The 23,368-nt window shown below is 35.2% G+C and overlaps 2 protein-coding genes across 9 annotated transcripts in view; one reads left to right on the top strand and one right to left on the bottom strand.

Annotated features, from left to right (window-relative positions):
* Positions 1-3,353, bottom strand: part of LOC110451719 (transient receptor potential cation channel subfamily V member 5-like) — a 32,756-nt gene extending 29,403 nt beyond the window's left edge. For 2 of the 8 annotated variants that reach the window (XM_021499879.1, XM_021499919.1), the window contains exons 1-2: positions 2,645-3,353; positions 888-905 (exon numbers count right to left, since the gene is read on the bottom strand). In XM_021499879.1, coding sequence (XP_021355554.1) covers positions 888-905; positions 2,645-3,008 — 382 coding nt within the window. In that variant the 5' untranslated portion in view covers positions 3,009-3,353. The remainder of the gene's footprint in view (positions 1-887; positions 906-2,644) is intronic. The other 6 variants (XM_021499925.1, XM_021499870.1, XM_021499898.1 and 3 more) reach the window with 6 other exon arrangements.
* Positions 3,354-3,446: 93 nt separating this feature from the next.
* LOC110451761 (protein FAM166B-like) lies at positions 3,447-23,346 on the top strand. The gene is made up of 7 exons (XM_021499935.1): positions 3,447-3,636; positions 4,222-4,297; positions 16,923-17,043; positions 17,740-17,967; positions 19,278-19,467; positions 20,393-20,490; positions 20,985-23,346. Exons 1-7 carry the CDS (start codon positions 3,551-3,553, stop codon positions 21,095-21,097), a joined length of 912 nt encoding a protein of 303 aa, XP_021355610.1. The 5' UTR covers positions 3,447-3,550; the 3' UTR covers positions 21,098-23,346.
* Positions 23,347-23,368: the final 22 nt, after the last annotated feature.

The raw sequence follows: 23,368 nt of genomic DNA, 5'->3' as shown, positions 1-23,368 counted from the left end.
GGTGGGAGGGGTGTGGTCATTCAGGCAAGATGATTAAATATAAACTGTGAAGTACTTTGTTAATCATATTGTGCTGTTAAAGTACACAATCTTAATCATTGCACAGATGGCGTCTCAGTTACCGGACTTTTGTGGTATAAAACGAGAGAAAAGTCTGGTAACTGAGACACCATGCGTACAATTTCTGGACTCTCCAGATACTTCGTCCTTTGTTTCGCATATATACATGAAAACTTCCTGGCAGAAAAACAAACTAGCAACACCATGAAGCATGTAACCTCTATTTTTGGTTACTGGCAAATGTTACCTCTATTTTCGGTAACTGGCCAATGTTACCTCTATTTTCGGTAACTGGCCAGTGCTACCTCTATTTTCGGTANACTGGCGAATGTTACCTCTATTTTCGGTAACACGCGAATGTTACCGGGTAATTATGAATTACTTCAATGTGAAAGACAATACTGTGAATTGCAAATGATTCACCTACATGTGTGGTAATTCTTATGTGTAAAACATTGATTTGTTGTACAGAAATGTTCTGCTTTCACTTTAAATGTAATTGTCACATGTTTCGCTTGTGTATTACAGCTTTCACTCTGTGTAATCGCAGACCAGTGACGGCATTAAACGATGATCTTCACATACTCGTTGATTGTTACTGCATGCGATGCGACCCCTACCTAAATGATACCCTATATCTACAGGCACCCCATGTACTCGACATTGGATGGAGGCAAGCAAGGATACAATACATGACAATTACGTTTTTATACATCGTACATCAAGCTCTTGTTGTGTGCAGCAGGACACCAATGACAACACAGATAGTGGGAAAATACAAAACGTAAATCTTACGTCACAAATTCACCATCAACCTCAATACATACCTGGCAGAGAAGTACCGTCTGAAAGCAATTATGTTGCATGCAAAAGTGAATAACAGATAACATTTCTAGTGTTAATTTGTTCATGCAAAATATTACATTTGTTACACCTCAAGTGATTTTCTAGCTATTTGATTGGTTGGGAGAAATTTAAACAAAAATCTCTGTCACACTCCAAAAATACATNAATATGTAAGTCAACAAATATGAATTTCATACAGGATTAGTAATCATTCTACAGCACACACAGATTATCTATTTCATATAGTTAACATAGATTTGTAGAAATATAAAAGTTATACTTTGAATCCGATTCTCATTTGTTGCTCTTCATAATGAATGTTATTTTTTTTTCACAGTTATACTTTTTTAATACATAATAGGCATGTTTCCAATTTAACACATATCTTCACTTTGAAGAAGTATGAATCAAACATATATTATTTTAAAAAAAAGAAGGTTATTTTATTAGATTCAACACTAAGTCAGGGCTTCACAGATACCCCTACTGCCTGCATGATCTAAAGTTTGGAGCCCATTTGTGAAACAGTGGTCGAGATATACTGCAGAAACCTGTAGGACTGGAACACTGTATTTCAGTACTTGTTCTCAAGGTCAAAGGTAAAGTTGAGGTCCCACTGACCTATTTTGAGGGCTTGACCACCACTTTCCCATGATGAACCTATATATAAAGTTTGATGACCATTCATGAAACACCGATTGTGATATTCTCCATAAACCATTATTTAACCACTAGAGGTCAAGGTCAAATCAAAGTCACATTGATCTTGTTTAAATGTAACTTTATACGAAGTTTGCATGCCCATGCTCCTGAATGAATTGCTTTAGTATATAAGGTCAAGGTCAAAGGTCATTGATCCTGATAAGACACATTGTTTTCCTGTGATGTACAAATATGTACACCTAAAGTTTGATGCCCGTTTATGAAAGTGACTTGAGATGTGCTCTGGAAATTATTGTTACAGTACTTGGGGTCAAGGTCAAAGGTCAAATTTAAGTCATAGTGACATTGTTTTAGGATGACACACAACAGATAATGAAAATAATATATACCCCCAACTCAGGCCGAAATGGGGCATAAAAATGAGCACCTTTATTATGTAAAATCAGACTAGGACAACTTATCAAGAAAAATAACAAGCTTAGAGGTCCATGGGCCTAAAACTTGCCCGAGCGATATTGGTAGAACATGAAAACTGTTGAATATAGTTTTTTGAGATCGCTTCAGTTTATAGCCCCTTTTCACATGGACATTTTTAGCAAATTAAATTTGGTTAAATCTGCCAACTGGACTTTTGTATTTTCTCTAAAAATCATATGTAAAGTAAGATATCATCTCAGCCACATCAGATATTTTTTGAAAGGAAATATAGTTATTTCGGATTTGTGTTTTATATGAATGAACATATGAACTTTAAATAAATAAAAGTTTATAAAGCTCACTAATGCATATGCACTTGTTTACCTACTGTTGCATTAAGTTAAACTGTCATTCAATGATATACTGTAACGCCTATTTAACTATGTGTCGACTGAAAATACCTTTCTTTTTACCTAATTAGTAGATAATCTGTTAAGTTTGGTAATAAATGTAAATAATTAACAACAATCTTGTAATTTTTCCTATGCTAAACTGTGATTATTACATGCTCCACTAAAGTACGTGTGATAACACTGATGCGTGATAGAACGTCCCGTAACCAGTAGGCCGCGCGGCCATTGGTCCAGCAGCTGTTTACCTGGTTTGTTGTGAAGGTAGTTGCCCTGGCCGTCAGGAAAGTTCATGTCAATCATTGCCAGTTCCTTGTCCTTCTCCTGTCTGTTTTTGTTAATCTTGGGTCTGTTACTACTCCTCTCCTTACTCCTAGTCATGATCAGATCAACGATAGGCACCTTCTTTCCTTCACCATCATTATAGAGAAATTTTTTGACGTCCGTCTGTATTTTTTCATCAATTTCTTTATAATTTTTTCTCCATCTTGCCCTCTTCATGAGATCGATCAGCTCTCCTCCGCCCTTCAAATCGACAAGCTGGTAGAGTTTTTTCACGTCGCTGTCCCCCTGGGCCTTCACATTGGAGGCCACAACAGTCGTGTTCCCCATCTTTGTATCTGATCCTCTCACCTGTCGAACTGCACGGCCATGTTGGATTTTGTGTCACAGGTAAATATACAATTACGCATGTGTATTGACAAGCTTCCTGTGTCCCCAACTAGTACAGGTGACAATGTCATTAATGGTTTGACAACGAGCAACACATCTCAGTGAATATTACCTATCGTATCATTTTGATTTTCACATAATAATATATAATGTCATCTTCCAATTTGTGTTTTTTTTATCAAGGTGACACAAACGGGACAGCAAAAATAGCGTTCGTAAGCATGTACACCGTTATAGTCATTTGCGATGAAGTCGCGTGCTGCTCCAAGACAGGTAAACGTGTCGCGTGCATACCCTTTCGTGATATCAGCGCCGAGTTAGGCATTTAATCTACCTTTCATTGGCTGCTCAGCGAAGTGTGTAACACCTTAGCAACTCGAGGCGCCCTAGACGACCGAGGGCCGTATCCAAACAAGTATCGTAATATACGTGTATAGATAGGATATTGAACTCGGGATACCTGTCTCAGCCACCGCAGTAGAATGACAACCGTAGCTTTCGGAGGGGGGCCATCCCTGGACCAGAGGCGCGCGTTCGCCGCCCTGAGGGATGGGACACATGTACCTGGGTAAGTCACCTGTCATCTCTGGTTGTTCACACCTGTATGTAATACTTACATGTTTGTCACGACGGACATGAGAACGGCTGCCTGCTATGATAGGTTATCTATTAAAGGTATCCGTGTTTATAGAATATACAGACAATCAGAAAGATTCAAACTAACGTTAACATAATGCATACATTTATAACGTTTTCATTCATAAATGTATACATCATTTTATACACGAAGATTACATGTAAACAATACATAGATTATAAGATTATGAACACACCTGTATACTTTTAAAATGATAAACAAATATAGAAGTGGTAATTCTTCTTGTCTAAAATATTTCTGGAACAGTAATACGGTAAAAGCTAACTCCGGCTCGGATGTATATTTAATAATTAATTAAATTTATTTTAGTTATAATTAAATAATTTTATTATAAACAGAAAGTGAAATATTTATTTGTATCAATAAGCATCTTACTTGAAGTTGAGATTCATGTGAAAATATAATTTTGTAGCAAATAAGAATTTCCATTCCCACAATATTATTATGAAATCATATATCAGTTTCTTTGCTGATTTTTGATACTTTGTGTTACAGGTACAGGGGATATTGTCCACAAATCAAATACCGGGTCGGAAAAACCTACGGAACAGATACCCACATCTTAGCAGGGGTAGGTACCACAGTCCTGGGGCACTGGATTAAACATCAGTTGTGAAGGAAATCAGTGTTTGGTGTGCATCATTCCACACTGTGCTGTTTGGCTCATCAGGTTCTTCAGAGCACTCACTTACAAAGTCTGCCTAATGTTATGTATGTGTTTGTAATGTATTTTCTATGATTTCTCTCTTTAAAATATAATTGAATATAATGGTATATCTCTCATTCATCTCTAAATATGAATTAGGACATTTCATACTTTATTTAAGTCAATATAACAAATGTTTGTTTCCGGTTACCCTACATACCCTCATTTTGTGCCTACCCTAAATATTTTTTATCAATTTTCACAGAAACACTGTCAAAGTTAACATCACTCTTCTATATAAACAAAATGAATAATTATCACCTACCTACCCTTTAAGGCTTTTTTCAGACATGTAACATATACAAACATGTCTTTGTTTGGCCTTATAACTTACTTTATAACTTGTTTGGAACATTCATATCATCTATTCTGAATGTAACCCTTCCACTTACCTATATATCTAGACTGGAAGGTATGCTTTCTCACCTGGTTGTAACCCCTCCCCTTATATGTATATCTAGACTGGGAGGTATGACGTATCACCTGGTTGTAACCCCTCCCCTTATATCTATATCTAGACTGGGAGGTATGATGTATCACCTGGTTGTAACCCCTTCCTCATACCTGTATATCTAAACTGGGGGGGGGGGAATCACTTCTCACCTGGTTGTAACCTCTCTCATCACCTGTATATCTAAACTGGGGGGGTATCACTTCTCACCTGGTTGTAACCTCTCTCATCACCTGTATATCTAAACTGGGGGGGTATCACTTCTCACCTGGTTGTAACCTCTCCCATCACCTGTATATCTAAACTGGGGGGGGATCACTTCTCACCTGGTTGTAACCCCTCCCATCGCCTGTTTATCTAGCCTGGGAGGTATGCATTCTCACCTGGTTGTAAAACCCTGTCACGACCTGTATATCTAGATTGTGAGGTATGACTTCTCACCTAGTTGTAAACCTCTCTTCTCACTTGTATATCTAGACTGGGAGGTAGACCCTCACCCTCTCACCTGGTTGTAAACCATCTATAATACCTGAAAACCAGACTAGAAGGTACACCCTCACCCTCTCATCTGGTTGTAAACCCTCTATAATACCTGAAAACCAGACTGGGAGGTACACCCTCACCCTCTCATCTGCTTGTAAACCCTCTATAATACCTGAAAACCAGACTGGGAGGTACACCCTCACCCTCTCACCTGGTTGTAAACCCTCTATAATACCTGAAAACCAGACTGGGAGGTACACCCTCACCCTCTCACCTGGTTGTAAACCCTATATAATGTATGACAACTAGACTGGGAGGTACACTTTCACCCTCTCACCTGGTTGTAAACCCTCTATAATGTATGACAACAAGACTGGGAGGTACACTTTCACCCTCTCACCTGGTTGCAAATGATCTCCCCAGAAAGGTCTGTCGTATTGGAGATCAAGTCATTTATATTTTTCGGTTTAAATAATCACCTGTGAATTTGCATTAAATTTATATATGTATGTGATTGTATGTAACATGCAATTGCATGTTGAGAAAAGATTTGCCATCAATTGTATAAAATGCATTCATATATTTCTTATATATGTCTATCAGCATACAGTCCCAAATACATTTACAGTAGTAACTAAGTAAACAAACAAATCATTCATACAAAGATTTATAATTCATACTCAGTCTGTCAATATCAAACCTATCAAACACTGCATTAGCTTGACATGTAGGGGATTGAAGTGGTCCTCAGATACGGGTGGCAGGAGGGGGTCTAGGAATATAACCAAGGAGAGCCTCATGTCAACATAAGTTTGTGTGTTCACGAATTTGTTATCAAAGACGCAGTATAAGAAATTTTATAGAAGTCTCTTGTGACCAATCTCACGGAAAGTTGAGATTAACCTTTTCAAAATTCTCGTTTCAAAAATGGTAAGGACAAGTAAACGATTGGGTTGTGCACTTCAGATAAGAAATACATTACGTATATTGAATTAAGTATTAGTTAGTATAACCAGTGTGAATATTCCTTTGAGAGATCCTAGCTTGTACACAATGAACCTGTATCGATTGATCTAGTAATACTGAATATTATTTAAACTATTGTTTCAATTATTTTGATGTAACAGCATCAAAGCTAATTATGTATAACTATCTGATAAGCATAGACAAAAAAAAACACTGTAAAACGAAGTTGTCACAATGTACATTTATATTGAAATTAACCAAATAGTATAGATCCATTAACACTAAAGCTCAGAATGTGTGCCCATTAATGTTAAAAAGTAACGGCGATTGTTCTTTGAAGTATGGATTTTGATGAAATGGTAAGCTCATTATAAATATCCTGGTGTGACATTGATCGCCACGATTGTTATTGCCGTAATAATCAATGTTGTAGGTGTCTAAAGTAAATAGGCAGAGTTGTAATTACTGGGTGTTATTGAACAGACAATGAACCGCGTAGGACAAGGCTATTAACTGTGTCATCAAACAGGAAATGACATACCTCACCCAACAGAACGACAATTTCCTGTAATGTTAGCGATACACTAGTGACTTCTCGGGGCGTTATTGACCTGTAAATCTATACTATTGAAGTAAAATCTCATTAAGGAAAATTAATTATTCCGATGTATATTTCAGATTAAACATGATGATCAATTGTAAATATGTCATGTCATCGTATATTGCCTTAAGCAAATCGTTAAGAAATTGTATAATGTACATGTACTTTATGTACCAATAAGTTGTTGAAAAAAAATAAAAAAAATAAAAATTAGATAACAAAGTCATAAAGATTTGATACATCCGTATTTCAATAAAGATAAAAATGATTTTAATGATTTACAATTAATAATATACGTTTTTCTACTGGTATATATAAATGAATATGATGTAGATTTTCCAATCACTCCTGTTGCTACTGATATCAGCTGGACCAATGGAAAATATGACTACTTCAAATTTATTTTATACATTAATTGTAAACATGAAGACAAAAATACTTGTTTACCGTAAACAAAACATGTAAAACTAATCTAAAATATTCTAGATTGTGTACAAAACAATAAAACAGTCTTAAGAGAAGCAGTATAATAAATCGGAAAAAATAAACATTTAATTAAACTTTAAATCTTTGTAATCTTTAAATCTGAGATAGAAATCACTACCCAAAACAGCACAGGAATTGAATTCCAATCTACAGTAGGTCATTAGCCATTAAACTGATACGGGTTTTATCAACGATTTTATTGCTCCAACATCATACCAAGGAGTGTGTGGTTTCGGGTCTCTATCCTGGCCTGTCAGAACTTTATAATGAGCTCTGTCCCAATGCCTGCGTGTGTTTCAACCATATATGGTTTATCAGCTATCAAAGAATTGTGTGCTCACCTTTTAATTAACAGTTATCTTAGTATTTATATTTACCTAAATTCTCACATTACCAGATTTTCATTGTTCATAATCATTTTTCATTCCAAACGATCATGGGACATATTTATTTAGCGCCGATTTCAGTACACAAGTTGAGTCAAACCAGACTTCCAGATCTAAGCCGTCTTCTGTATACTGTTTGTCATATTTTAAGAACAGACTGGACATGCGTGGCTCGACTCGGGGCTCGACTCAGGTTGTTAAAGGGTATGGTGTGTGAAGCGTTTCACCAGGCGTTGCTATCACACGTTTTTAATATGTTTTTATAGGTAGGGGTGATAACAATCATACAATGATCTATGAATAGACACTTGCCATGCATAGGTGTATATACACAGTTAACCCTAATTACTCAGTCATTACAGGTATAGCATTACCTCTAGTCAGTCGTAAAGAATAGGATTAAAAATAATTGATAAAATTGATATGTTTAATATTCACATGCGAGCATTATATATGTGTGAATTCACACATCTACGAATTTAAGGGTTATCTCAAATCAAATTTACTAAATACCTTTGGGTAAGCAATTCAGCAGGAACAACTCCAAATAAGGTTAACTTAGAACTGAACACGTTCTCCGGGTGTCCAGTTACATCCAGTATAAAGACACCCTGCATGCTTCCATCAAGGCCAAAAGGAGCGACTCGGTTAGTAAAAAAAACAACATAATTGTTTAAAAAAAAAGTTAGCATTATCCATGTATTACAGCTTACAGCTACTAGATTTTAATTTGAAATCATGTTCAAATAGCACTGGAATAATGATAGAATTCAGACCATTTTATTTTTTATTTTTCAGGTCAATTTCTAAATGTGAATTCACCTAAGACACATACATATATATTCATTGTACACCCGTATTGTAAATAAAGACAGACAATTTCACCAAAGTTAAACTGACTTCCAAGAGAAAATATATATCAACATTTAAACCTGGATCTGGACATTTAGACTTTAATCTAAGACAGCTTCATTCTGGGGTTAGATATCCATAAAACTTGTAATTAAACATTGCTGACTGGAAGTAGGATTAACCAGGACTATTTTAACAACATGTACAATGTGGTCATAAAGGCGTAATGAAATGTTTCTTAATACCATCAGGTTAACACCATATCTTCTGTGAGTGGAATTTTCTGTAACAGGGAATACATACATTTTCCTTTGTTAGCTGTGACCACAAATCTAACCCAACAGATTAATTGCAATTGAACTTTATTAAGTAAATACTAATTCAAATTATTCTCAATTTTTTGGCATTAATTTGATACTAGACTTGAGTCTCATTGTTGGCCTGTTTATTCAGGTGAATGTGCATTCACACAACAAAGACTGCAGATAAATATTACTGATTAGGTATAGTGATTTCTTAAAGGCAAGTGTATAATTGGAGATATTGAGTAGGCTTTATATTTGAATGTACAATCTTTTAATTCCACCACGATGATTTTTAAATGCGCCGAGACGTGAAACTCTATTCATTGTGATTCTTGTTTGCCTGTTGAACATATACATGCTTACAGCAAAAGCTTGCCCCATTATAGTTGTTGTCAGATATTGAACCATTTCTAATTGTCAAATTACAGGGGCATAATAGAAGTGTATAATTAAATTCTCTGAAACTCAGTACCTTTAAAACACCTCGTGGAGGTAAACAAAACTTTAACCACTCATCACAGACCTAGTGAACATACACCTTGTGGAGGTATATAAAACATTAACCACTCGTCACAGACCTAGCTAGTGAACATACACCTTGTTGAGGTATACAAAACCGGTACAAATCGTCACAGACCTAGTGAAAAACACCATGTGGAGGTATATAAAACATTTACCACTCATCACAGACCTGGTAAACATACACCTTGTGGAGGTATATAAAGCATTAACCACTCATCACAGACGTGGTAAATATACACCTTGTGGAGGAATATAAAACATTAATTATAACCACTCATCACAGACCTGGTAAACACACACCTTGTGGAGGTATATAAAACATTTACCTCTCATCACAGACCTGGTAAACGTACACCATGTGGAGGTATATAACACATTAACCACTCATCACAGAACTAGTAAACATACACCTTGTGGAGGCATACAAAATGTTTACCACTTGTCACCGACCTGGTGAACATATTATTTATCACAAATCTTAGAACTGGTAAACATTTCTTGTGGACGTAAACAAAACATTAACCACTTGTCACAGACCTGGTAAACATTTCTTGTGGACGTAAACAAAACATTAACCACTTGTCACAGACCTGGTGAACATATTATTTATCACAAATCTTAGAACTGGTAAACATTTCTTGTGGACGTAAACAAAACATTAACCACTCGTCACAGGCCGGGTAAACATTTATATATATATACCTTGTGGAGGTATACAAAATGGTTACCACTTGTCACCGACCTGGCGAACATATTATTTATAACAAATCTTAGACCTGGTAAACATTTCTTGTGGCGGTAAACAAAACATTAACCACTTGTCACAGACCTGGTGAACATATTATTTATCACAAATCTTAGAACTGGTAAACATTTCTTGTGGAGGAAAACAAAACATTAACCACTTGTCACAGACCTGGTGAACATATTATTTATCACAAATCTTAGAACTGGTAAACATTTCTTGTGGACGTAAACAAAACATTAACCACTCGTCACAGACCTAGTGAACAAACACCATGTGGAGGTATATAACACATTAACCACTCATCACAGACCTAGTGAACATACACCTTGTGGAGGTATACAAAATGTTTACCACTTGTCACCGACCTGGTGAACATATTATTTATCACAAATCTTAGACCTGGTAAACATTTCTTGTGGAGGTAAACAAAACATTAACCACTTGTCACAGACCTGGTAAACATTTCTTGTGGAGGTAAACAAAACATTAACCACTCGTCACAGACCTGGTAAACATATATATATATATACCTTGTGGAGGTATACAAAATGTTTACCACTTATCAGACCTGGTATACACCTAGCTCGTGGAATATACATGAAGATGACATTAAATGACAATGAGTGAAAAATATATTGTATTCAAAGGGGAAACCATTCAATTACCTATTCATTATATCTTTGCACTACAATTACCAAAATAACACTGCAAGCAAAAAGTATGGGAGCTAATATTGTAATACTTGACACCATATTCTAATGACAGCACGCTTAACAAAAGCTGCACACCATTTAGAATGGTACTCAACAATTTTCTGCTCTTATCTGGTAAGATTTTCTTACAATTTTTTTATCAATTGTGCAGTTGATACTATTGTACAAATCAAGGTGTACTAAAACAACCATATTCTTTGGTTGTATCATCTGCATCTGACCAGAAAGTCTATGGCTTTGTGTAACCTTGGTAAATACTAGCCGCAATATATCGCTCAGCTATAGAGAACTTCTCTTTATCTCTATCGGTTGAGCATAAGACTAGAAAGCCAGAGGTCCTGGGTTCGATCCCATGCGGAGGCAGTGATTTATATTTAATTAATCATGCGCTCTGTTATATTGGCGCCCACGTAGGGACCCGGGAAAAATACTCGGCCTTGCTCCACCAGCATCGCTGTTACCCCTGGAAAAACTCGAGGACAAGTTCTTTCCTGGAAGGGGAGTATGTAACCTTGGTAAATACTAGCCGCAATATATCGCTCGCCTATAGAGAACTTCTCTTTATCTCTATCGGTTGATCATAAGACTAGAAAGCCAGAGGTCCAGGGTTCGATCCCATGCGGAGGCAGTGATTTATATTTAATTAATCATGCGCTCTGTTACATTTGGATGCAGTGAATAGGAAGTATCATTCTGATTGGTCAATACAAAAGGTGATGTTTTCACATATAAAAACAATATTAAGTTTACCAAATTGATAATTTCTGATTATTCCTTGGTTAAACTGTAATAACTAAACATTTAATTATTACAAGTTTGGTGTTCTAGTAAAGTTGCCATATAAGTCCTGGCATATTACCACTTAAATCATGCTACGTAATATAATAAAGATTGATTTCACTACCCATGTCAGTGCAGCTGAAGTTATTGATTTTTTCAAAATTGTATCAGTAAGTAATTTATTATAATGAATATGAAATTAATAGATATGTGCTTGATACGTTTGGTTATCATAAACACTCCTGTAAACTACCTGGTACAGTCAACCTTCTCTCTCCCTCTCTAAATAGAGATATCCGTTAGTATTTAAATGATGTGACATTAAGTTGTATATTTGCATACAGTGGTTATTACTCCCCCATCAATGTGCAAACAGAATGTAATCTCATACAAAATTGCTTTAGAATGTAAAATAGGCACTATATATGTGCATGCAAGAAGGATAATTTTAAAATGACTTAATTAAAAGAGCATTACCAAAACGGTGTTATGTATATGTACCGGTAATAAGTTTTATTTGGTGAAAAACCATTTAGAGGCGAGGAGAATGCCCTGATTGGGCCCAAGATACGGGTGTAGTGTTGTGTAGGTCGGAACATGTATGTTTAAGGAATCATGAAGTGTTTACCTGTGACCAGGTGATCTAGAAGTGTAAATACACAGTGAATTGAGTGTGCGTACCTGTTCTACCGGCAGTGTATCGGGTATCTGTTGTGTAAATACAGTGATTACAGCAAAGCGTCAGTGGAGGTGGTATCTATTGTCAATAACCGCTTAAGTTGTCTACTAACAGTTACCGTCATTATTGATAGTTTCCTTTTAATATATAAACTGGTGTTGGGGCTTCTAGCAGGGACCCATATAGGTAATCTGGTTCTACAACAGTTACAGACAGCTTATTATTCTGTCCTGTTTAGAAGTAGAAGCTAAGAGCTCTTGCCGCGTTTCAATACCAATTGGCCTTCAATGCTTTACCAGTTCTGTAGAATTGTGTTGGTCACACAGTGGGTAAACTTCTTTTGTACAGCTAAAGCGAAAGGGCAGCAAACTATTTCACAGGGGCTGGACACAAGATGTGGGGCTTAAGCAAGTCTAGGAATCATATTAGAATTCCTAATACTATTATAACAGGCTTGCTTGATCTGTGCTCACCCAACACCCACTTACCAATTGGCTAGGCAGTACATTGCTCAATTGGACTTAAAGTTGTGAGCAGGCTATTCCGTGTATGCCTAATCTGCAAGTATGAAAGTTATCGGCTGATGTGCAGCTTTTAAACAAAGCGGCTCAGTATACATATTTTAGCCATTTCATCTACTTATTCCTCCTGCACTCACTTATTTGATAATTACATGCATTATTCCTTCAAACCGAAAGAGGCAACCAAGTGTGGACCCCCTGCTGTGAATGTAAAATCCACTGCAGAATTGAGGGGCAACTAATGAGGGCATTCCGTAGGAATTTGAGATTTTTCACATTTACCGAGCCAGATTCCAACATGCACATGTTCCACGTTTTTAATATCTCGTCCCTTCTTTCTGGTGCTTATCTCTTGTTGACTCACTTTATGTGATAGTGCATCTTGCGCAAGAATAGGTCCTGTACATCAGCTTTCCTTGTCCGCGATGTTCTCAGCTTAATGGCTGCCTTCGGCTGTCTTAAGCCGAGGGGACTATTGTTTTTTTTTATATAATAGCTATATTTTCAATTATAGTATATCAGTTCTATCTTCTTCTAATATGATGTATATGTACATGTAACTGTTCTGTTTCACTGTGTCTTGATAAAGGAGCGGATTGCTCCGAACATTTGACAACCTAAACTTGTCCATACTGTTGGAATTACTTCTTTGCCCCATATTATACAACACAAATACACTTTTGGGATTTATATCCTTGCCTTTTCAATCGCTGGTTAATGTGAAATTGAGAGTACTTGTTTAGCAAGAAGTAATCTTAAATAGGACTTAAAGGCAACTTTCACATATTTCATCTCTGATTTTACAACCTTTACAACCTGTACAAGACATGTATAGCTCTCAATTAGAATATCAGCTGGTCATACTGACATACACCAAGTTCCTGCCAGACAGTCAACGTTTAAGTCAACATTAGAGCAAACCCTATGACCTGTTTTAAGCCCCATACATCTTGCGTTCTCCTCTGTACCATAATGGCTCCTAATCGGACTTGTTCTACATGGAGGCCAGCTAGTTATGTTTGGTAGGGTAGCATAAACCTTCTTTGGATATATAAAGGAATCAACAGTGGAATGAATACTTAAATTGGTATAAGGAGCGAGATGAACTAGGTGATTAGCTGTCTATACATGTCTTATTCAATGTGTACTAGTGTGTGTATTGTGTACACCCTCAATTTTACTGAACAAGATATCTATTTCTCACTCCACAAAAATGTGTTGTGATGTATGTATAGCTCTAATAAATTCCTTAACACAGAAATAGGAAATGTAAAGTTGAGCTTCACAGCCTGATCTATTTAATGTCGGTCCGTACCGTTTACCTGTAACCAAGCCGGACAACAGTACTCCAGTGGTTCACGACACACTGCCAATACTCTCTACGGATCGATAGCTCAATGTTTGATTGAGAATCTATTAGATTAATACTGCCCTCCATGTGTGGATACACAAGCATGGTCGGTATATGACAGGCTCAGAGGGACTAGAGGTCATAGCCTACCTTGTAAATGATACGGCTCAAAGCTATCAAAATCCACTTAACATTCTAAATGTTTAGTAATTGAGATATTGAAATTTATTCCATGATATTGGTAAATACTTACCTGCTAAATAAAAGTATGCTTCAATTCAATTGAATATATCAATCATATCAAATTCCAATGTATCACTTTCTACAGCTGACTGTCTCTCCAGATTTTCCTGGTGAACTCCCCCTGCTGTCTATAGTGAAAAAAGGGTCTGTCATGCGAGGACATTATGAAAAAATTGAGATAAATTATCCTAATCTTCATAAATTGTCAGGTCTAATGAATAATATATGAAATAGATAGAGAAGTATCTATGGTTGAAGCTCAGGTAGTAAGTTATACTTAATAATTACCTGGTGTTAAAATATGTGGTGTACAGGACTTTTCACCAACGATAATCACACAAATAGTCTTTACTTGATTAATGTATCAACTTCATCCTTACATCAAAAATTAGCAAGACAAAAATAAAGTTAGGACATTAATCATTTATAACCCTATTACTAGAGTTGTAACCTATTTTTGTTAGCTGAATTTGATTGTAATCAAATGAAAATTTAACTCAGGTTTGAATTTGAAAAGCTTGTACAGTCCTTGAAGTTGCTTCTTGCAAGGAGTAAATATAAATACAGTTTATCTATCTATTGACTTGGTTGTCGCAGGTCAGTTGGTTTTGTATTTACTGCTACAAGGATTACCTAAACACTTGTAAATCTGTCACAGACTATCCTCAGATAACTAAATCATTACATAATATCAACTTTCCGGGTATTCAGACTTGTACACGTAATGGTCTGTACATGTAATGGGCTGTGTTAAACCTCATTTACATAAATACAGATTGATCTATACCATATTTGCCCTCTTAAATGCCTCGACCCTACTTCAAACACTTTGTAAAACAACATTAGTTCCAATTATGGTTATTGAATTCTTACTACTGTCATACATTCCTAATAACTCTTTTGAAAAACCTAAAAAGTCCTTCCATGATGGTTTCTACATTTTATCTTAAACTTCTACAAGTTTCTACAAGCTTATCTTGGTAAACTCTATAGAACACATGGTTAATGATGACAAAACAACACATGATCCTAATATGCCAAGTCAGTACAACACAGTAAGGGGAGATAATCCTCTGCTAATCAACACTACACAACACAGGGGAGATTATCATGTTGTAAGAATCTGCAGATTAGTTCTAATTCTAGATGACAACTTGTTCTCAAAATAGAATTTTATCTTAAATAGATCAAGCTTGCATTTTCCATTTACACATTGATATACAAAACTACAGAAAACTAATTGTTAACTGTAAAAATGGTGAATAATGTTGATGATGATATGTCAAACAGAAAAAATGTACATGTAAAAGCAAGCTAACTTTTAGAGGTAATGTCATCTATATGAACCAGTAAAAGATAAACTTTTGTATAAAGCAAACAAAAGTGGGAATTGTTATCATATTAAACCATTTGATACTCAGTATTTATAATTGTCAACAAATATAGATATACATTATACAAATTAGAAGGGTAACATTCCCATTTTGCATTATGCCATTAGTATACATACATTATGGAATTACACACAATCTCCTGATATCTATCATATATATTTAACTTGTGTTAGTCCAATGTTAACCAATGGTATATTATTATACACACGAGTGTCTGATTTCATTTACTAACTTCAGTTAGCCAGAAATCAACTCAATTTTCAGTTAATAAACTCCATTAGATTGAAATATGTCGAGAAATTTTATACCGTTAATCTGTCCTGTATAATTACCTGAGTAGCACACTAGGTGACACAGGTAAGAATGTAAGTTGAGAACTGTGTTTGTAGTACAGAATTATCCTGTAGTACTCTTTGATATGTTCATTGTGCCTTACACTCTCATACTTCATAGGATTAAATTCTAAATCTGTAATCTTAAATACTCCTTTGTTATGTCCTATTGAGGATCTCATTGTTATTATTTCTATTGTGACAAGTGCCCCAAATACAACAAAGCAATGAGACCTGAGCTTCCTTGTTAGGAAAGATTAACACTGAACCTGGGTAGAATGTTGTGTTTTAAAGAGTGATTGAAAACCAAAGATAAGTATCTTTACACTCTTCCACAGTTATCAGTATATTCTTATCCAGTCTAATGGTGTTCATTTGGTACTTACATCTCAAAGTAAGTACAGTAATTGGAAAACAAAATCCAATTATAAAGCCACAATATAAGTTTCTACTAGCAACCTAACTGTTAGGATGTCCTCTGCATAAGATAATTACATGGATGACCCTACCAAGCAGAACACAATAAGATTTGACAGGACAAGTTAAGTTTTGTACCATTTGCATAATATATCTAACTTTTAACAAAGCCTCTTCCACCATTTCCTTGTACCAAATCATGTCAAACGTCTATTTATTGCCCATTTCTATGAAACAAAGCATTTTTTTTTATTTCCCAGGAAGTCCAGCACAGACATCCCGCCTCCGTGCTCGCAGCACCAACCCAAGCACCTCCCAAACAACTCCCAGACGCAACCGGAGACAACAAATACACCAAAAACATGGTCCCTGGCTATACAGGTAAAATCATATCCTTGCTCCTAAAATGTAGGACTTAACTTAACTTGATGGGTGTTACAATGACATCTTTAAAAACAAAAAAATCCTGGACTGATTCTAGGAATAGATATGTATACCGATTTAAATCAAAACCATGTTTTCTGTATCAACTTTTGTACCCTTAAAACCTTAAGGACTCCTGTACCGCTGCCAAAAACTGTAACTACCCATTGAAACTGTATTTTCCAGCATGAATATAGCTTTGATAAATCATTTCTGAAAAGAAAGCCGTACTATGTGAGAATTTAATGAAAAATTAATATAGATGAATAAACAAATTATCATCAACAAGTTAATTGAGTGAAAACAATTAGCAGAGCTACACCTGAGGGTCCACACCCTGGACCTCAGATTGTTAAAGTGTCGCTCTAACCCACTAAGCTACGTGGTCAAGAAGAGTGCTATGGCTCAACTATATCCAAAATGAAATTAAGTGGAGGTAACTCTGTGTAAGAAAAAGCTCGGGAGTTCTCTTAATGTTTTGCCTGCAGTGGGACAGAGATCCTTAAGTGTTACTAAACGAAACCTAACATGTCACATGATGTGTCTAATGGCAGAATATGTAAAGGGCATTTCGATCAATAACTTGTAACTTTATTTTAATTCCATTGATCATTAAAAAGCTTTTACTAATTATTTGCTTTAATAACATTACAGGTTATATACCACGGATCCCTTTTAAGTTTGGTAATACATACAAAGAAGACTGTGATCACTGCATAGATGAATATTTGACAAATAGGAAAGTTTATGACCACAAACAGTCAGACCTTCGACAGCAAATAAATGGCCATCCAAGGCTTACTGCAATATCACACGACCCTGAAGTCAAGGAAAGGCTCAACATGTACAGGGATACACATCCAACAAAATCCATCTTAGTTGGTAGGTCAACAACCAAACTTCACCGAAATTTATTGTCCATTCATCATCAACCAAAATCAACTGCACCAATTCACTGTTGTTTGGTCATCAAACAGAATCCATCTGAGTTTAATGGCAGTTGGTTGGCAATTCACTACTCAGAATTGTAATATTTTAGTAATGTCAAATTTTGCCCGTTTAATATGGATTTACCAAGCATTAAATTCATCCACATACAAGGTATACTTACTGGTGTAACATGTACAGCTATTGGACATAAAGTTTTGGGCCCTGTTATTAAAGGACTATGTATGGTTTGGGCCTTTTTTGGCCCCCAAAATCATCAAAATTAAAAATCTGCAATAGAACTTTCAAACGACTGTTTCTTTAATTTTGAATACTTCCCCAGTACTATTATGTAAACATTTATTGGTGTTTTTGACAAGTTTTTCTCTTAGCTACCATAGAGGGCACTCTTGAACAAACTTTTTATTTCTCCTAAAGATGTATTACAGGTGCCTACACATTATCCTTTGATATTAAGTTTGTTCAAGCATGCGCTCTATAGTTTCTAGGAGAAAAACTATGCAAAATATCACAATATTCACTGAATATTCATTTTTTTCTAATTTATGCAAATTTGAACTTGTTACCATAGCAACAATAATTAGAAAAATTTAAATAAATAATTTCATTAATAGTATTTGGGAAGTATTCAAAATTAAAGAAACAGTCATTTCAAAGTTCATTTAAAGGTTTTGAATTTTGATACATTTGGGGGCCAAAACACGCCCAAACCATACATTGCTCTCAGTTACTGTATGTAAATCACACATCAACCGAAATCTACCTCAGTTAACAGCGGTAACTCCAGCTCCAACTAAAATCTACATTGATTTACTGTCTGTAAGTCTAATATTATGAATATAAAACTTCATTAAAAATTAATGTCAAACAATGTAACTCAACATTTTCTACATCTACTCATTAGCTTCAACTTTGGATTACTACCAGTGTCATGTTTTTTTGACAAATTTCCTGATCACAATTCTGAATGCTGATCTACAGATCCAGTACAATCTAATAATAGCATCCCTAGAATGTCATGTGCATCATTTAAGAAACTAAAATTTATGTCAAACTTTGACATGGATTTTAAATCAATTTGTTCCTACATTTTACTTTCTGTTACAAACAAAAAAATTAGTCCTTGTAATATTATATTGACCTTTTCAAGAAAGAGCAAAAAAAAGTAGCGAAAACATTATTGCATTGTACTTCCTGTGTTTTTATGACAGCCAGCTGATTTTGTTGCCCACCTCACATTTCAGAGGATAAGAGAGGACTAACAGAGCCCCCCATTCCTGGTTACCGTGGTTACATCCCTAGAATAAAAGCAACAGAGATGGGTCTGGGCAGTCGTTATAACCAGACGACTAAGAAGGGCCTAGAACTGTTTGTACAGGAGACAGCAGCCAATGCAGCACGCAGCACAGGCAAACTTCCTCAGTCACTATCAATGTAAGATTTTATAATTCACTGCCTCGGTCACACTCAACGTAAGATTTTATAATTCACTGCCTCGGTCACACTCAACGTAAGATTTTATAATTCACTGCCTCAGTCACTCTCAATGTAAGATTTTATAATTCACTGCCTTACTCTCAATATAAGATTTTATAATTCACTGCCTCAGTAACACTCAACATAACATTTATTAATTCACTGCCTCACTCACTGTCAATGTAAGATTTTATAATTCACAACCTCAGTCACTCTCAATATAAGATTTTATAATTCACTGCCTCAGTAACACTCAACATAACATTTATTAACTTACTGCCTCAATCACTCTCAATGTAAGATTTTATAATTCACAACCTCAGTCACTCTCAATATAAGATTTCATAATTCACTGCCTCAGTCACTCTCAATGAAAGATTTTATAATTCACTGCCTCAGTCGAACTCAACGTAAGATTTTATAATTCACTGCCTCGGTCACACTCAACGTAAGATTTTATAATTCACTGCCTCAGTCACTCTCAATGTAAGATTTTATAATTCACTGCCTCAATCACTCTCAATGTAAGATTTTAGAATTCACCGACTCAATCATTCTTTAATACGTACGAGTTTTAGAATTCAGTCTCTATCTACTGGGTATATACAAATTATGAATTGTTTTAGTAATAGAAGTTGAACAATGAATCTGTGATCTTACACTAATGCGTCAATAATGATTAACAAAAATAAATACAGGGTACTGCTCAAATGCAGAAAATTAGTTCCTTTTGAAATATCTGGATTTTCAAATTCAGAGTTTGGCCGTAATTATTCTATGATATTTCATTATAATGTATTGCTATTGATCATGGCCCTATAAATTTATATAGAATGTAATACAGCATGCCACTGATTCCTTAACTCTATATTGGCGAATTTAGGGTTTCTCACCAGACACTGAAGAGTGCACCTCCAAGCTTCAACCGACGTCTGTATGTCAACGATGGCATGATCCCCAAATACACAGGATATATACCTCGTAAGTATCCAGGGTAACGTCATGCTAGACCAATGAGATTCTGTCACTAATACTAACTTAAACTGTCTGATTAATAAGTATGGCTCATAATATAGCTGATGGATTAGATTATTCAGAAATAACTGTCTAGTGCGACAAATACTAATTACTCTCTTACCTCCACTACTGGTAGATTTAAATACAATCAAATTACCCTCACCACGACCAGATAAAACAAAATACTACCAGATATACACTTTGCCACTACCAGATATAAAAACTACCAAGTACTGTCTTGTCGCCGAGATTAGAGTCAAACATTGATTTGTCTGAATGACAGGGAGAGATATATTGGAGATAAATGCAGGCCTATTTCAGTTATATCATGTGTTTGAAATGGATGTTGGGTGTGTTTGAAATAAGTATTGTTGTATATGACAGCTGGTATATTTGAGATAATATATGATATTATACTTTAAAAATAAATCTGTCTGATTTTTTTTTCTGCTTTTCAGACCGAAGATTTGTGTTTGGAAATACATACGGAGACACAACAAGATCTTTAAATGTGTGTAGTCATCCGAGTCAGTCATATGGGGACTTTGTCCGCTCAAAAACCACGCTTTAGTTCCCATAACGCCACGCCTGTCATCAGCTTAATGTAAGAAAAAGAAAAACACAAAAAATTATGTCTTAATTGACCTCTGACCTCTAACTGTGATATACCATACTCAGTATGATTTTTTTCTGAAGATGCCCGGTTTATACAGAGAACCTACCAAGAGTCAACATTGAAACTGTGCTGGACCAAGGAGCGAACCGTCTTGTTCAGAATATTGCTGACCCCAGCAAAAGCTGTGTTGTCCTGGAAATTAATGAGTGTTTGGTCTTTTTTCAGATTCCAACATTAGTGGACTTATGGTATTATATTTCGCTGTTGAAATATATATTTGGTAGGATTCATCATGAAAAACACATTTTTATTATTTCAGGACATATTTTGAAAATTCTGACCATTATAAGCATTGAAAAGAAGTAATTTGATATTTCAGTTATTTTCATGAATGACTAAGTGACAGTATACCATATTTGGCCTGGAAGTGACCCTGTTTTTAGTATATGGCCTATGACTGTGTTTTATGTAGTCTGTTTTACATGTAGCTGTTATGTCCACTGCCTATATTTATATGTTAATGTAGTAAGTCTGGGGTCGAGATGATAAAATAATGTTTGTGAGAGTCAGGATTTTGTACATGTAGTACGTACCATCCTGTGAATGTTACTGCTATGAAGGTCATCTCAGGTCAAGGTCATCGATGATCTTGTGGATAAAAATACCGGAAGGCATGAGAAAATTATATAAAAAGATACTGAAACATTGACTTTCAGTAGACTTTTTATTTAAAATGTGTTTATTGAGTACAGTTTTATAACTGTAGCTACATGTGGTGTAGGATACTGGACAGACTTTCAGTTCTTCTAAGGCAGAGGTGTAGGATATGCCTGACAGACTTTCAGTCCAACGCTTACTTTTCTAATCCATATATTTAATGTAGAATCATGTATATTTACTAATGTTGTTGTATATAGATATAGAATTTATGGTATTTTTAATAAATGTTGTTTAATATACAAAATATCATTTCAGTATTATTTCATGTATTGTTACTATACATATGTACTGTATAATATTCCTTGCTGTCCCTGCAACAGCCTACACAAATCTACTCTTCGCAGTGTTTTTTCTCAAGTCTATAGTAATTTGGCACTAAATATCAATTATTTGCTGACACTTGATAGTTGATTAATTGCTCAAAAAGATTTAGAAAATCCAACTTTATATATATTGACTTCTGCAATTTTTTATCTGAAAAAAATTAATTCATTTTTACCCTTAGGATATTGATACGGGAAAGTCAACTGTCAATAATTCAATACATATTGCACTTTACAGCATTAACTAGAAACACATATATAACAGTGTAGTTGTATTACCCAGGTACATAGTGTGAAGGAATATCATTGCCTTTCATTTGGATCATTTATCATTTACCTGTGCTGTCATACAAAATGTGTCAATTTCTATATCTATGTCTTTATAGCAATTTACATTAAGAACTTTTTAACATAGATTTCATAATACAATAATCAGGTGAAAATATATCATGGTGGATTGCCAACCTGCTTTTGTTTTGCTTTGCTTTTTTTGTTTCTGATATTTTTTATAATTATAGACATACATGTTTATTGTAGTTTTAACTGGCTCAATTAGGTTCCAATTTATTTTTTCGTTTTTTTCTTCTTATTATTTTAATGTGCCGTGCCAACCTAGCTACTGCTTCAAGAGAGAAAAATAAGAGATTTTCTTATATTTTAGCCCACAGAGAGCACAAGGGCATCTAGGTGTATCAAGTAGTAGATTTCTATTTAAATGGAGTTGAATCTAAACTAGTACAAACTTGTAGAAAGTTTTCATTACGTATAATTCCTCCCCAGCAACTTGGCCCTTAAGACAGGCTAGTGCCTACCATAAGCATTCCAATATATATAATCCTATATATTTCTATTCAACAAACATGTCTTTCAAATAGTATTATTTATCAATGATATAATGCATACACATGGTAATTGTTAGGCTGTAACATATCTAATTGGGATGGGTGTATCAGAACACATGAAGTATCATTGGTACAAACTAATCAAAACAACGGGGAGTAAAGGGCAGTAACTCTTACACATCACTCACTGGTAGATTGGGAAACTGTGAAGGTATATATTTTACCATGTCATGCCTTATATTCTATTAGAAAGTGCATATTTCATCAAGATTATACAATGATATTCCTTTGAAATTAAAACATTATGTTAAAATCCACAGATGCTTTTGTCTTGTTTTATA

Source organism: Mizuhopecten yessoensis, unplaced genomic scaffold (genome assembly GCF_002113885.1).
Source record: "Mizuhopecten yessoensis strain PY_sf001 unplaced genomic scaffold, ASM211388v2 scaffold673, whole genome shotgun sequence".
NCBI classification, from domain to species: Eukaryota; Metazoa; Mollusca; class Bivalvia; order Pectinida; family Pectinidae; genus Mizuhopecten; species Mizuhopecten yessoensis.
The sequence above is the reverse complement of the archived record's forward strand: the minus strand, read 5'-3'. Positions and strand labels throughout refer to the sequence as shown.

Excerpts from the sequence above, each read along its gene's own strand:
- LOC110451761 (XM_021499935.1), top strand. The coding sequence starts at position 3,551 with ATGACAACCGTAGCTTTCGGAGGGGGGCCATCCCTGGACCAGAGGCGC. Across the intron at positions 3,637-4,221 it reads GATGGGACACATGTACCTGG|GTACAGGGGATATTGTCCAC; the intron begins GTAAGTCACCTG and ends TTTGTGTTACAG. Across the intron at positions 4,298-16,922 it reads ATACCCACATCTTAGCAGGG|GAAGTCCAGCACAGACATCC; the intron begins GTAGGTACCACA and ends TTTATTTCCCAG.